The sequence below is a fragment of the Quercus suber genome, unplaced genomic scaffold, assembly GCF_002906115.3.
Source record: "Quercus suber isolate HL8 unplaced genomic scaffold, Cork oak 2.0 scaffold_282, whole genome shotgun sequence".
NCBI classification, from domain to species: domain Eukaryota; kingdom Viridiplantae; phylum Streptophyta; class Magnoliopsida; order Fagales; family Fagaceae; genus Quercus; species Quercus suber.
This window is the reverse complement of record NW_027069738.1, coordinates 136,302-150,449: the sequence shown is the minus strand read 5'-3', so window position 1 is coordinate 150,449 and position 14,148 is coordinate 136,302. Positions and strand designations below refer to the sequence as shown.

Sequence of the window (14,148 nt, the reverse complement as noted above, 5' to 3'; positions counted from 1 at the left end):
AACAGTGGGTATGTTAAAAGACATGAAGAATAGAAAAAAGTATAGTGTAAGCTTTGTCAATTAATTAAATATTAATAAGATAACAGTAAAATAAGTCAATATAAACTTTTGAATAATAGTAAAAAAAAAAATGAAAGATTAAAAAAAATTAAAAGCAAAATTAAAGCGCTATTTGTCAAAACCTTATATACTTATGCATGAAGTCCCTACTTTTATACATATATATTGTTTTGATAATAATATCATGGTATTATTATAAAAGCCCCCACCAATATATAAAAGGTACTGTAAACAAGGGCCCTAACATAATAAATTAAAGATTAATAAATGTTCAATTATGAGTTATAATGTGCATTTTTTGAAGAAAAAAAAAAGTACACTAGTTTAAAATTCATGGGCTATTGGGCATACACACAAATTCTGATTCATGGGCATTATGATGGTTATATACAATGCGCAGGTCCTCCGTGTTGCACCCTACTATCTGGCATTCCATCAATCAACTTTTCTGACAACAAAAATAAAATCCATAATTTTCAAAATCCACCGCTTGTAAATTAATTTTAACTTGGACACAGCAAGGAAAGGATCTATCACAGCCTGATAAGATTTACCAGATTTACACTCTTCATGCGTTTAAATGTTCGTAACAAAGCCAAATGGTCATATGATACGACCAACCAAGAATTGACCTACGCAAGCAACTAAAGCTCAAAATTTACCAAAAATGAAAGTGGTAACATCAAAACTCCCCCTCCTTTTCTATCGTTTTAAGTTTCACGTCTGGATCCCCCCCTTCGACGAGGAGCAGCAGCATCTTCCTTCTCCTTCTCTTCTTCATTATCTCCACTGCTTCCTTGATTATTAGAAGTGTCAGCAACTTCTGTTTTCTCCTTTTCCACTCTTGCCTGCTCATGAAAAAATAAATGTGTAAATAACTCAAGGATTTCCATAGAAGCTCACTAGGACAGAAAACAAAATGCCAAATAAGTGGAGAGGAGTTCAACTTCAATACTCACCTGCTTCTTCCCACCAAAAATAAGCTTAAAGACAATTGTGAAGACAATCACAAGAATCGAGACGAGGATGCCAATTGAGAGATTTGGCTGTTTCTCTCCCTTCTCAATGAGATCCTGCAAAGACAAGCTCTGATTTCAGGGCATATTCCTAAAATCATCCATAAGTGGAGATATCGAGAGGAGAGTCCTATAACTTACATATATCTTAAGCTTGTATGTACTTAAAATCGGAAGATCTGCAATCTTGTAAAGGATGTCAAATACTTTCTTCTGCAGGAATTAAATGCAACTTTGGGTCATTATGAGTACCGATCAATAAAAAATAAAATAAAATAAAAACCCCAAAAGTAAGACTACCCATCTCATTACCTGGAAGCTTGTAAGACTACTATCTGAACCAGCAGCCAAATCTTCAGCCTTCTGTTTTTCTTTCTCAACCTCAAATTTTGGCTTCCAAGTGGTCTCCCGGTATGACTCAGCAGTCTTCTCATCTTTCGCAATCAAAAAATTGTCAAACAAAATACCGTCTTGCATTGTCCAAATCTCAATTCCAATAGCAGCAACAGGCTCAAAGTCAGGTCTTTCAAGTTCAAAGTAGTCTGGGTTTGGAATTTCCTGAGGCTTCCAAATACCCTTGTAGTTGGGGTTATCAATAAGTGGGGCAGACCATTTTCCCTTGTAAGCTGGATTACTCTTCATGGGCTTCTTCCATTCACCACAACCAGGGGCTGACTCACACTTAGGGTTATCAATCTTGGGAGCCTCAAATTCACCATCCTCTTCATCATCCCAGTCTTCTGGTTTTGTTGCATCAGGATCGTCTATCTCCTCAGGCTCATCATCTAGCCATCCTTCAGGTTTCACAGCTTCCTCATCTTCAATTTCCATGGGTGCATCCTCATCCCAATCGTCTGGCTTTACTGCATTGGGGTCAGGAATTTGCGCTCTCTCATCCCAGTCTTCAGGCTTCTTATCATCTGGATCAGGAATTGTCTTGGCAGGAATGAGTGGAGGCTCAAAATCTTCAGCTGAGAGGAAATTAGCCTTCTTCTTCTCCTCCCCATCGATGAGAATTCGTACGTCATTGTTCGGTTTCAAAATGGCAGTATACACATGAGACAGCTTGTCTGATGGGACAGAGGGCGGGAACTTGAGGTGATGTTCAACGTATTCCCCATTCTTGGGATTCTTATGCTTTAAAATGAAGTGAACCTTATTTGTGGCCCCACATTTGTCAGGTCCAAACATGATAGTATAAGGAGACTCATTGTCAAATTCCTTAGCCTTCCATCCAGCCTCCTGTGGTCGAAGATATTTGAGATAGGCACCACCACATTCGAGCCCATTCTGGAGGCGAGTCTCAAATTGAAGGACAACTGTGCCATCCTTGAGGCTGACAGGGCTATCAAGCTCTTTCACTATTGCATACTTCCTGGCCTTCTCACTCACAAGAAGCCCATAATCATCATGTCCCTCACTCTTAGAGTGCTTCCACACACCTTGAACCCAAAAAAAAAAGTCAAAAATATGTTTCGAATACCCATAATTGCTAATAATATTGTTTGAAATCTCATCACAACAAAATCAACCAAACATAAGTTCACCATCCGAGTTAATAATAAGTAGATAAAAGAAAGAAAAAACCAACACAGAGGAATATGGATTTGTCTCAAGGTGCAGGATTTCAACAGATTAAAAATGGGAAAGCATTCAATCACTAATATGAATTTTTTTTTTTTCCTTTTCTATAAATTTATTTATTTTATAATTCCCAAATTTTATGAAAAGCTTAAAATGATAAGAAATCTTAAAATTTCATGGTTAATTAATATTCTAAGGCTCCCCCTTACATGTTGGCCTAGACTAGACTCCTGTTGAGATGGGAGGTAGAGTGGAGACAGGCGTTCGAACTAATAGGAAATGGTGGTGAATTTAATCACTTAAAAAATATTCTAAATATATATATATATATACATCTTTAAAAAATAATTGTTGTGTTCTGCATACGTACGATTTCTTCTTCTAATGAGTATTGTTTCTATAAAGTCAAGGAGAGGACTTAACTTAGGCTAGCATCATTTTAAATAAATAAATAAATAAGAACTACAAACACACACGTGCAAATTGATTGATGTTGTTGTTTCTATGGTTGAAATAATAAATGTTGTTGTTAATGTTTGTTGGTGAAGGAAGTAGAAATAATCGTTATTTTTTTTTTATATGGTTTGTATGTAGCTCATGGATACAAAGATTTGATAAAGATAAAAAGTAGAGTGCATGAGCATCATTGTAATCTAGATTACTTATTACAGTGGACAACGTTCAGAGTGAACGTGTTAAATCTAAACTGATAATATAATATAATATATATATATATATATAAAAGGAAATCATGTAAATTGAAAAATGATTGATTCCATTTCTTTTCAACATCAATCAAAGAAGGCATATTTGACTAATTTTTCTACCATCGTTGTAATTGTGATAACTAATAAGGAAGAAGAGGCATTTGATTAGAAAAAAAGTAAGTAAATACCTTGATATTCTTCTTTGTCAGAAACGATCCAACGGCCTTCGAACGAGTCGTCGAATGAGTCGTAAAATATCTAAAATCCAAAAACAAAACATCAGAATCAGAATCAGAATCAGATAGATCTAATCTAATCTCTAGTCTAGTCTGCAGTAGACAGTAGACAGACGCAAATAGTAAAGAGTATTTACCGTATGATCATCATCATCAGAAGAAGAAGAAGAAGCGCAAAGCTGATGGAAGGAAGAGCATGCTACGAGAAACAGCACCCCAACAACAAATAGCTGAGTCCCTCTCCCCATACTCTCTCTTTTGTCTCTCAAAACAAATCTAAAGCTTTGATATGAGAAAAAAAGATCTTGTTAGAATTCCTATCCTCGTTGTTGCGATTGTTTTTATACAGAAAATTGGAATAGAACAGATCTAATTATAATTTTATGTAGTTAGATTTCTTATTTTAAAGCAGGCCATTTTAGATCTCTCTCTCTACCCACTGCCTTCGCGCTGTTTCGACCAATCAGGTTACACGCCACGTTATATTCACCAATTGAAACTCGCCACGTATGCAAGCCTGCGTAACTATGAGCCTCTTCTCGCAACTCCCACTGGACTTTGACCCATTCGCCTTTCCTTTTTTTACTAGTCATTTGCCAAAAACAGACACATGGACTTCTCATTCTCAAGGCCCTATCATTCTTCATCAACTAAACTGGGCCTTTTCTTTTGAATCACCTAACACACCAAGTGTTAACGGGCTTTATATTCACAACCCAAACCCAATAAAATGGTTAACTAACACAACTTCCTTTTTTTTCATAAACAATGACATACTCCATATAATAAAATCGTATAAGATAAAATATGTCATATCAACGTTTATTAAAAAAAAAATTAGCAAAAGATATTTTGTTCCTAAAAATATTACTAGTTGAAGCAAAGTGCTTTGAGGTAAAGAGTTTGAGTTACAGGGTTACTTTTTCCTACTCAAAGTTTGTATGATATGTTTAGAACGGAAGGAAATGAAAGGATGGAAAAAAAAAAACATAGCAAAAATATGTTAAAATTTAGTACATTATTTATTCTACTATCACTTCATCTCCCTCCATCCATTAAAACCTAAAACACCAATTTAACAGATGGAGGTAAATGATCAATTTATCGTGAGACTTGCCTTTGAAAATATATATAACCAAAAGAACCCAAAAAAAAAAAAAAGTTCTTTGAAACAATAGTAATCAATCAATTCATAAGCAAATTTCTACTGTCCACGATGTAGCCAGAATGAAAATGCCAATTGGATCGTTTTTCTAAGAGATTACTATTGTCCATTAGATTCTAGAATACCACAGCATGGCTCATGATTTTGTTCTTGAGCCTCAAAATCAATGATTCCTTCCACTCGTAGATTTTATTTTTGTCTCTCTTAGAAAAATGATAGAGAACTGTCTTCCTGCAACTCCAAGCATTTCAAGCAAATTCTATTGCTTCGGGCAGGGCCTCTTCCCAGACCCCTTTGATCGGATTTCATTTTATCTTCTTTCTCTTGACCTCAGATTGTGTATAAATACAAAGCAAGCTGTATAATTCTTTAAGTCTACTAATATAAATTGTTTCTCTCGGTCTTCTTGAATTCACCTTATTCTTAATTGTTTTTCATTCTCTCTACCTCTTTCTTTTTATTCTGAAACGTTTGAATTTTTCTCAATATTTACTTTAGGAATAAGAAAGGGACCCATTAACCCAATCCTCATTCTTTATCATTTTCTTTCCGTACGTCTCTAATGTGTCAAATTTTCATATATGGAGCAATCCTCCCTCTCATTTTCTTTCCATATACAATGTGTCAAGAAGTTTTTATCTATAGAGCAATCCCCACTCTTTATCATTTTCTTTCCATTTCCAATGTATCAAATTTTTATTTATGGAGCAATCCTCACTCTTTATCCTTTTGTTTCCCTCTCTAATGTGTCAAGTTTTTATTTATGAACCATTAAATGTAAATTTCGATTAAATAAAAGATTTAGATTAGTTTGCCTAAAATTCAAATTATAGTGTCAATTTCGATTCAGTAAAATGATTAAAAAAAAAAAAACAGCAGATTTAGACTCCTATTAGTTTGTTTTTCTAAAATTCAAATTGTAGAGTCAACTTGGATTCGATTTATCTCCAATGGAGGATCGATTAGATTTATCTATTAGAATGGAGGATTGAACGACATAAGCGTACCAATTTAATAACCGGAACCATCTACATCATCATTAAATTTAGAACGAATTCAGTACATAACATTATTCAAGTTTTAGCTGTTCCATTTTATAACTTTCAAATAAATAAATAAATAAAATAGGTTATTGGTCCAATTCAGCACCCAAATATAATTTACAGACTACAAAAGCATCGCCATACGTAATTAGTAATGAAGGTCGCTTCGAGAAAAGTTGGTAAGTGTCAGGGTCGACTGTGAAACTACTGAATATGACCGGCCGGGTATGGATAAGATAAAACGGACAGCTGCACTGCAGTACTGTGAGCAGCATCGGCTAAACGTATCCTCATCTGTTGAAACCTAATTGGCCTAATTAGAACAATGTTAATATATAGTACTAGTGGGTTTCAGTGGATATATACAATATCATAATCATTATCATAGGAGGAGCAGCCAACAAACCAACATTATTACAATTTACAAGGATTGATTGATAGTGGTACTACCCTTTAGTCCCAAGTCGTCGAAGCAGAAATAACTCAAAAACATACAGCTGATTACTTTACTGATGGAGAAACCAAAAGATTAATACTAATATAAGTAGTAATGAAATTTAAAGTTGTTTTGGATCAATTCCAACGGACTGAAGAGTCTCAACGCGGGGGCGGTATGCGTAAATATCTTTACGGATGGTATCAGGGATGACATGGTTGAACTCCTGAATGTGAGCCACCTTCCTAAAACATGATTTCTTGAAAAACCTCTCGGCCTCATTCACCACACGCTCAGGCTCAACCACCTCAGGAATGGTCTCTCTTCTTTTCTTATTGACCCGCACTGTTGGGTCGTTCACCAGGTGTTGCGTTGCGGTGTAGATCCCCAGACCCATCGATAGCGTTATCATCCCAATGGCCACATACACAGGCACAAAGTCACCCTTCACTGCAACACTCCTCGTACTCCCATCATGCGCGAAATCTGCAGTTGGAGCAAAAGCCTTGAGTTTTGGTGAAGTTGAGGTCGCATATGTTGCGCGTCCTCCTCCTAAACCACTCACCATCCGTTTCCAAATACTCTGCACGCACCAACCTCGTATATATATAGTAAGAGTCAAAGAAGCCAAAGACTATAATTAATACTCGAGCAATAAGTAATAAAGTAAGGAAAACATACCGTAGACCTGAAAGCCATGCTTGCTCGCTCGGTGATACAAAGTATAGAAACACAGAGAATTAAGCTAGCGTATCCTAGACTGTTAGTAGTTTAAAACTTTCAAAAACTGATCAAAAGGAGATTCCTAGCTTGCTTGTTGCTCTGCTGTTACCAGACCTCAATCTTACTCTTTACTCTTACTGATAAGATCCTTATCAGTGGAGATATATAAAAGGTGAAAGTGTTTTTTTAAAAAAGTGAAATTAGAAGAGGGTTCTAGAGCCACGTAGCATAATATAGAAGCCAAATGGACACTTGTCACGATATCAAATTGTACACCATCACCGGAGAAGTCTCTTGAAGCAGCACGTCATATCAAGGCTCCCAGTGGTGGGAGGGCTACTAAAAAAATAAAAATAAAAGACTATTTTAATTTTTCAATTAAAATCAATCTTATGGTTTTATACTTTTATTGTCCAATAATTTAATCATTTCATATCCTCTTTCTTCATATTTTCACATGTATACTCTGAAATCATCATTTCAACTGCACTAAACATAACATTTCATACTATAGAGAATAGTTGATCTTATAAAAATTTTACCAAAATATTCCTTTAACTTTATAGATATTATACGATCACATAATATTTCTGAATTTTGATGCACTTCTCCACATTACCCATCATGTTTATAATTCATATCTTCTTTAATTGAGGATGGGAAAAATTATTCACCTCACTTGACCTACCCTACCACTTTTTACCTCACACTAATTTTCAACATCTCTAAGAGCTGACAAGGTGGGATGGGTGTCACTAGCTCTGCCTCTAACATCTATGTAATTTAAATTATTTATATAGATAATTTGTTTTTATTTTTTTACAAATGTCCAATTACTATCTTCAAAAGATTTTTATTTCTCTTTTAGCACTCTCACAAAGGTTCTATTCCTCTTCTTTTTCATCAGTACCCCCCATTAATGTCAAAATTATCTCATTAGCACCTCTTGATTTAATATATTGAAAGTTCTCGTGTTTTGGTATCTCTAGACCATCGGGTTTTTTAATCCCTTCATTTTTATATTTACTTTTCCAATCCGATTTTGGTTGGTGGATCTTTGCATTGATAAGTTGTGTTCATTCATGCACACCTATTGGCAGTGCTAACACATGAATCCCATCCCTACCCCCGGACACTTACACGGCCCAAAAAATAAAGACATTAACGTGAAAGGATGACAAAAAAATTTGATCACTTTTTTGGCCATGCCATCCAAATGCTCACATATCTCTTGAGTGATGACAAGTCCCAAAAAATGTAAATACCATTTGAGAATGGCAAGAGACGAGAGAAATGGGGTTGATTGTGAATAAAGAAGAGCCATTTATGATGAGGACGCTCTTATCCATCTCACAGTTACTGCTTCTCAGATCTACACTATGCATATACCTTGAAAATAAAATTAATATGACCTTCATGACATCTGCCGGTACGTCATAGAAAGAAATTCAATATAGAGGTAGAAAAGCAATCTCGAAAGAACCAATAACAAGAACTTGATACCGCTGCTTCAAAGGTTACATTACTATTTTTAAATTTATGTTTATATATCTAAAAGGTGGTGGATTCTACATACATTACACAGGTAGTATTTTCCCTTTCTCTTAGTTGGGGGTTAGGCATATAAAGTTCTCACGGAACAACATCACAAGTTACTGCAAATCATATTTTGTCTCATTCACAAGTTGGCAAACTCTGGCAGCAACAGCTACTACTACTCCCAACCCTGAAAGAAACAATAAACTTCAAAGGTCTGATCTCAATTTATTAAGCATCCAACAGCCTTATTTTTATCGATATAATATTGCTAAGCATGGTTGAAGAAACTTCACTCTAGTTCATATATAATTGATTAACGCATCCATCGATCCTTGTCAGTCAGAGTGCTGCTTTATCAATTATCATTTGTATTCTACATCAATGCAAATGCTCATACCTGATTAACTAGCTTTGCAATAGGTACGCATGGGGAAATCATGGACTTTGGCAATTAGTCTGCAACCAAAATGTAGAAGAGCCCCATGACTCTTGTGTGCCTTTGGGCATTCCTGTAATTAGATTCCAGAATCAGTGTCTCCTATCGTTTATCTTGACAGAGCCTGGTTGAGGATAACAAGTGGACATTCCTACGATATGACCAGCCTCATTTCCTGCTACCTTCCCTTGTCCATAAGTTGGTAATGAAGAATATAAAACCTGCCCATCCTGAAACACCACACAAAAGCACAAGCAAAAGAAGCTGTTACATTATCAAACACCTCATAATACAATGACATAAAATGTTCCACCTAATTTCCACACGCGTGGAACTAAACAATTGAAAGGAAAAATAGAATGATAAATAAGCCAGAGCTAGAGGAACCATAAATTTTGATCAGAAAAAAAAAAATGGAGCACATGCAGGTCACGATTAAGTTCATAGCCTACTAAAACATGAGATTTTATCAGGAACCATAAAATATCTTTACAATAGGTTATTCAGCGTAACTAAATTAAAAAGAATCTTGCTTGACATCAAACTATCTAGTTGATGTTTTAAATATATGGAGACATAAAGTACTGAGAGGAAATGAATGCGTGTGAAATACCTTTTCTTGTGAGTCACAATTCCTGATACATCTCCATAGAAGATCATCAAATCAGGTAAGTCATATAATATTCCACAAGAGATTATAACTTGCATACCAGATAACAATGAAAATAGGAAATGTTGCACTCATCTTGTTACAAACAGAAAAGGTATGTGTTGAATCACCTCTCCATAAAAAGTGGAACTTATACCCCCCGAATGTTGATGGGCCATACCGTAGATGACATAGCCACCAGTTGGCATAGTGACGCTGGTCCTTTTGATGTCAGTGCACCCATTATAAGCCATACCAGATGCACTACAAGAGTCAACTTCATACTCAACCTGTACCAAAGAAATTCTATTGAGTATGATAGAAAGAGTATTGAATTAATGAAAAATACTACAAATGCAACAGAATATGGATTCGTCAAATAAAATTTCAATAACACTACTTGTTTTTCGAAACTTATACATCAAGATTTACTAGATTGTTACTTGTTTTTTGAAACTTATTTCACTTCAAGATTTACTTGATTACTACTCAAATGACTGGCTGACCATCACAAAGATGAACCCATTACTTGAAAACTAAAGTTTCTTGAGGCAAGCAAATTAGCTTTTAAACAGGATCAAGGGTGAGATATTCAAAGACAGAAGGCTCACTAAGATGCAGCTATAAGTAAAATTTACTCGTAAAAGAGAGAAGAGGAAAGCTCAAATACACAGGACATACACACCTATTCCATTAACATACATTATTAAAATAATAAATAAAAATATTAATGTGTAACTTTCTAAACTCTGGAAACCAAGTTGCAATGAACACATATTTCATAAACCAAAAGTGTAATATAGCCAATTTTTATCTAATTTCTATTTTCATATCTCTTGGTCGAAAGTGTGTGTGTGTGTGTGTGTGTGTGTGTGAGAGAGAGAGAGAGAGAGAGAGAGATCACTAATTACGAATACTTTTTATATCGATGTATTACTGTAGTTTAATATAATTGTAGAGAAGTTCACTTACGTGGCATTCGTGTTCTGAAGTTTGTCCTGCTGAATTGTCCAACCTTTTCCAAGTATCAGTGACATCAAATATATAAATCTTGATGGGCACAATAAATTCCCAATCAATCCGCTTCACCATATATCTCAGGTAAAGGTTTCTCTGTCACCCTCAGAGACTTCTCTCACTCTGCATTGTGTATGATCATAGCAACATAATAATCCTCCTATATAGTCTAGCCTCAAGGGCCAGCCATATTCATCCCATGACACTTTAAATAGGTCACACCCGCATTCAGTGCATCCCAACTTATCTTCCACTCCCCAAGTATCAATTGCATGGACATTAAGAAACCACCTCTCCTCATACCCGGCAGGAATATCTATAGGATTACTGAATTTAATTGGAAAACTTAAGTTACAGTAGCTGACTACCTAAAGAATAGTACCCATTGCCTATTTGTACACCAGGGAAGGAAAAGCCCCACAGCTGAATGTCCAGTAATTGCATTTTCCATGTTGGTTTGGCTTGAGGCAAGCATACCAAATGGATGTCGGTTTGGCTAGAAGATAGCATATCAAATTGAATCCGCTGTTGCCTTCCTTATCAATAAATGTTGTACACACACACACTATGTGACATGCTAAAATAAAGTTTCAGCCAGTATAAACAGGAATATGTTGCTAACATACTTCAAACTGATGTTTTCCAATTCCATCTAAGACAGAATATATCACATTACTCTGAGGATGCAGGCTATCCCCTGCAATGAACTCATGGGTATTTCCATTCAACTTAATAAAGCTACAACCAGCGTTCCTCTTGACCCTCTTAGCACTCATGGACCTCCTAATCTGAACCACATCATCCCATTGCTCTGCATTGGCATAAACGTTAGCCATGACTGAATATACCCCGCCATCTTCAGGCTTCAATTCCATCACATGCTCAGCTGCTTTCTTTGCAATCTCAACATCTCCATAGATCCTACATCCTCCCAGCAACCCACCCCACACAAACACATCACCCGCCATTGGCATACTCTTTATCATTTCCATTGCTTCCCCAATAAAACCAGAGCGTCCGAGCAAATCAGCCATGCACCCATAGTGTTTGAGTTCTCGAGGGACCCCATAGACAGATTCCATTTCATTAAAAAGCTTCTGGGCTTCATGGACTAGACCTGCATGGCTACACCCAACCAAGACTCCTAAGAAGCTCACACCGTCCGGTTTAACTCCAGCTTCTATCATTCTAGAGAAGTAGCGCAACAATAGCTGGCCGTGCCCATGCATTGCAAGCCCTACAAGCATGGCATTCCACGTAAACAAATTCTTATCCGGGCTAGACTCAAAAATCGCCCCGGCAGTTTCGATACAGCCACACTTAGCATACAAATCCACCAACCCAGTGGACAAGAAGGAGTCTATCCGAATCCTGTTTTGTTTAATGTAGCTATGAATGGTCTTGCCGTGTTCCAATTCTCCCAACTGAGCACAAGCAGAAAGAGCAGAAACCAATGCAATATTATCGGGCTTGAAATCTAACGCCAGCATGTGGTTGAAGAGATCAATGGCCTCTTTGCATCGGTTCATCTGGGCACACCCAGTTATAATGGTGCCCCATGACACGGTATCTCTTACAGGCATTTCGTCAAACAGCCGATGTGCTTGTGCAATTTCACCAGCCTTGACAAAGCCATCAATCATTGCATTGTAAGAAACAACGTCCCTGTAAGAGCTCTCATTGAACACCTGGTATGCATCATCAATGCGGTCGGATACTGAGTAAACGTAAATGAGGGAATTCAGGACAAACAAATTGGCAGCGAAGCCAAACTTTAAAGCTTGGGAGTGAAGGGTTTTGGCAGTGGGAAAGGCATGAAGTTGAACGCAAGCCTTGAGAGTAAATGGGAAGGTGTGAAAGTCAGGAGGTATAGAGAAGCGACGCATGCGAGCAAAGAGGAGAAGAGCTGAGAGAGGGGAAGAGAGGAGGGTGTGAGCTCTAATGATGTTGTTGTAGCAGAAGGTTGATGGGTTTGGAATGGAATTAAAGATTGAGAGTGCATAACTCAATAAGCTTATAGAGTTGTTGTTGGGGTTGAGAATAATGGTGAAGGTGTGGAGGATGTTACTTAAAATAGGACTTGTTGGATGGAGAAAGAGGAGGCCGGTGGCGATGGTGTGGGCGTGAATTTGGTGGAGCTGTTTCATGCTTTTGCATAATTGCATTGCTTTCTTCTTTCTTCTTATAATTATTTTTTTTTTTTTCTCAAAGTGCCGGAAGTGGAAGAACTTATCATTAGACGGCCATATAGCGTGTCTACATTTTCTTATTTCTTGCATAACAAGGCTTACATAAATCTCAAAAATTGTATAATCACCCCAATTATTTTTATCGACTAAACATTGTATAACTAACGACTAAAGAATGGTCAAAAGTAGATTGTGGACGTACCCTATCTACTAGCACTCCCACTAATAATTGGATTAGTGGAGTGCCCCTGACCTCATAGATTCTCTTAAGCATTTTAAAATAGGGCAATTCCATTTTTTTTGCCACTAATAAATAATTGGATTAGTGCCCTTGGACGGTGCAAAATGATTGTACCTTGTCCTGTCCTAATAAAAAAGTTGAGTGCAATTCTATATTTTGTTTCCATAACTGCTTTAACCAACTTTCTAATATTTTATTATTTTCAGTCATTTATGTTAGCGGAACCACCACCTGTTCTTTTCTCGAGGGAATTTGCAGGATAACATTGGTGAAAGAAAGAATATAATAAGTTGACATGCGTCTGAAATAATAGTGCAAACTAGCATCTTGAGTTTTAAAGAGTCAATTTCAATCTAGATATCGAGTCTCAAATACTCGAATTCCACTTGCTGATCTGGTTATTTTTCGCCACATAGATCTCGAGTCTTAAAGGCTCGAGTTTGTAAAAAGTGAATCCAAGTCCCCAAGACTCAATTTCTATAGTGAAACGACAATCAAAACAAATCCGATCGGGCAGGAACAGAGAAACAAAGAATAGAGGAACCAGAGGAACAAATCAAGAAGGAAGAAGAAGAAGAAGAGAGGAAGAAGAACAGAGGACCAGATTGGGCAGGAAGAAGAAGACTCAAATCTGAAAGGAAGACTCGGACTGGATGGAAGAAGAAAAGAACTGAGGAAGAAGAAGAACAGACGAAGACGAAGAGCTGATTTGAAAAGAAAAAACTTGAGTTCCACGTGAAATTTTTTCCACGTCAGATGCTATCGCTTGCATCTCGAGTTTTAGAAACTCAAGTTCTACCATTGATCTCGAGTTTTTAAAACTTGAGATACTACTTTTCCAATTTGTTTTGCAACATGACAACTAACGATATTCTTCGAAAATTAACACTAAATGGAAAGAAAATTCTTCTTTTCCCTCTTTGAGATCTTTATGATTTTTTTTTTTTAATCTATATGGAGTGACTAGGCTATATCTCTCCCTCTTTTAAATAGAGTACTGTTCTTATTTGTGTAAAGAAGGGAATAATGATATTCTTAATGGAAGATAAACACTAAACACTTACCTAATAAGAGAATAATGCTTAAGGGGGACCATTTGAAGTGTGA

At 36.5% G+C, this 14,148-nt stretch overlaps 3 protein-coding genes across 7 annotated transcripts; all 3 read right to left on the bottom strand.

Annotated features, from left to right (window-relative positions):
* Positions 1 to 533: 533 nt before the first annotated feature.
* On the bottom strand, positions 534 to 4,000 carry LOC112039564 (calnexin homolog). Its single transcript, XM_024072455.2, has 6 exons — positions 3,741 to 4,000; positions 3,556 to 3,625; positions 1,389 to 2,518; positions 1,218 to 1,289; positions 1,020 to 1,133; positions 534 to 908 (listed from the first exon to the last, which is right to left on the bottom strand). Exons 1-6 carry the CDS (start codon positions 3,849 to 3,851, stop codon positions 771 to 773), a joined length of 1,635 nt encoding a protein of 544 aa, XP_023928223.1. The 5' UTR covers positions 3,852 to 4,000; the 3' UTR covers positions 534 to 770.
* Positions 4,001 to 6,172: 2,172 nt separating this feature from the next.
* LOC112039495 (uncharacterized) lies at positions 6,173 to 7,111 on the bottom strand. The gene is made up of 2 exons (XM_024072372.2): positions 6,929 to 7,111; positions 6,173 to 6,830 (listed from the first exon to the last, which is right to left on the bottom strand). Exons 1-2 carry the CDS (start codon positions 6,944 to 6,946, stop codon positions 6,369 to 6,371), a joined length of 480 nt encoding a protein of 159 aa, XP_023928140.1. The 5' UTR covers positions 6,947 to 7,111; the 3' UTR covers positions 6,173 to 6,368.
* Positions 7,112 to 8,443: 1,332 nt separating this feature from the next.
* LOC112039707 (pentatricopeptide repeat-containing protein At5g61800) lies at positions 8,444 to 13,003 on the bottom strand. 5 transcript variants are annotated; one of them, XM_024072620.2, is made up of 5 exons: positions 10,567 to 13,003; positions 9,726 to 9,884; positions 9,559 to 9,580; positions 8,907 to 9,175; positions 8,444 to 8,696 (listed from the first exon to the last, which is right to left on the bottom strand). In XM_024072620.2, exon 1 carries the CDS (start codon positions 12,888 to 12,890, stop codon positions 11,229 to 11,231), a length of 1,662 nt encoding a protein of 553 aa, XP_023928388.2. In that variant the 5' UTR covers positions 12,891 to 13,003; the 3' UTR covers positions 8,444 to 8,696; positions 8,907 to 9,175; positions 9,559 to 9,580; positions 9,726 to 9,884; positions 10,567 to 11,228. The 5 variants fall into 5 exon arrangements, with proteins under 5 accessions (XP_023928388.2, XP_023928383.2, XP_065637960.1 ...); XM_024072615.2 differs by having other exon boundaries at positions 9,559 to 9,884; XM_065781888.1 differs by having other exon boundaries at positions 8,907 to 9,580.
* Between the last annotated feature and the right edge of the window lie 1,145 nt (positions 13,004 to 14,148).

Bases quoted from the DNA above. Each gene is read 5' to 3' on its own strand.
- LOC112039564 (XM_024072455.2), bottom strand. From the start codon at position 3,851: ATGGGGAGAGGGACTCAGCTATTTGTTGTTGGGGTGCTGTTTCTCGTA. The intron at 3,626-3,740 runs GTAAATACTCTT...TTTGGATTTTAG, and splicing joins CTGATGATGATGATCATACG to ATATTTTACGACTCATTCGA. The intron at 1,290-1,388 runs GTAATGAGATGG...TAATTCCTGCAG, and splicing joins GTAGTCTTACAAGCTTCCAG to AAGAAAGTATTTGACATCCT.
- LOC112039707 (XM_065781886.1), bottom strand. From the start codon at position 12,890: ATGCAAGAAATAAGAAAATGTAGACACGCTATATGGCCGTCTAATGAT.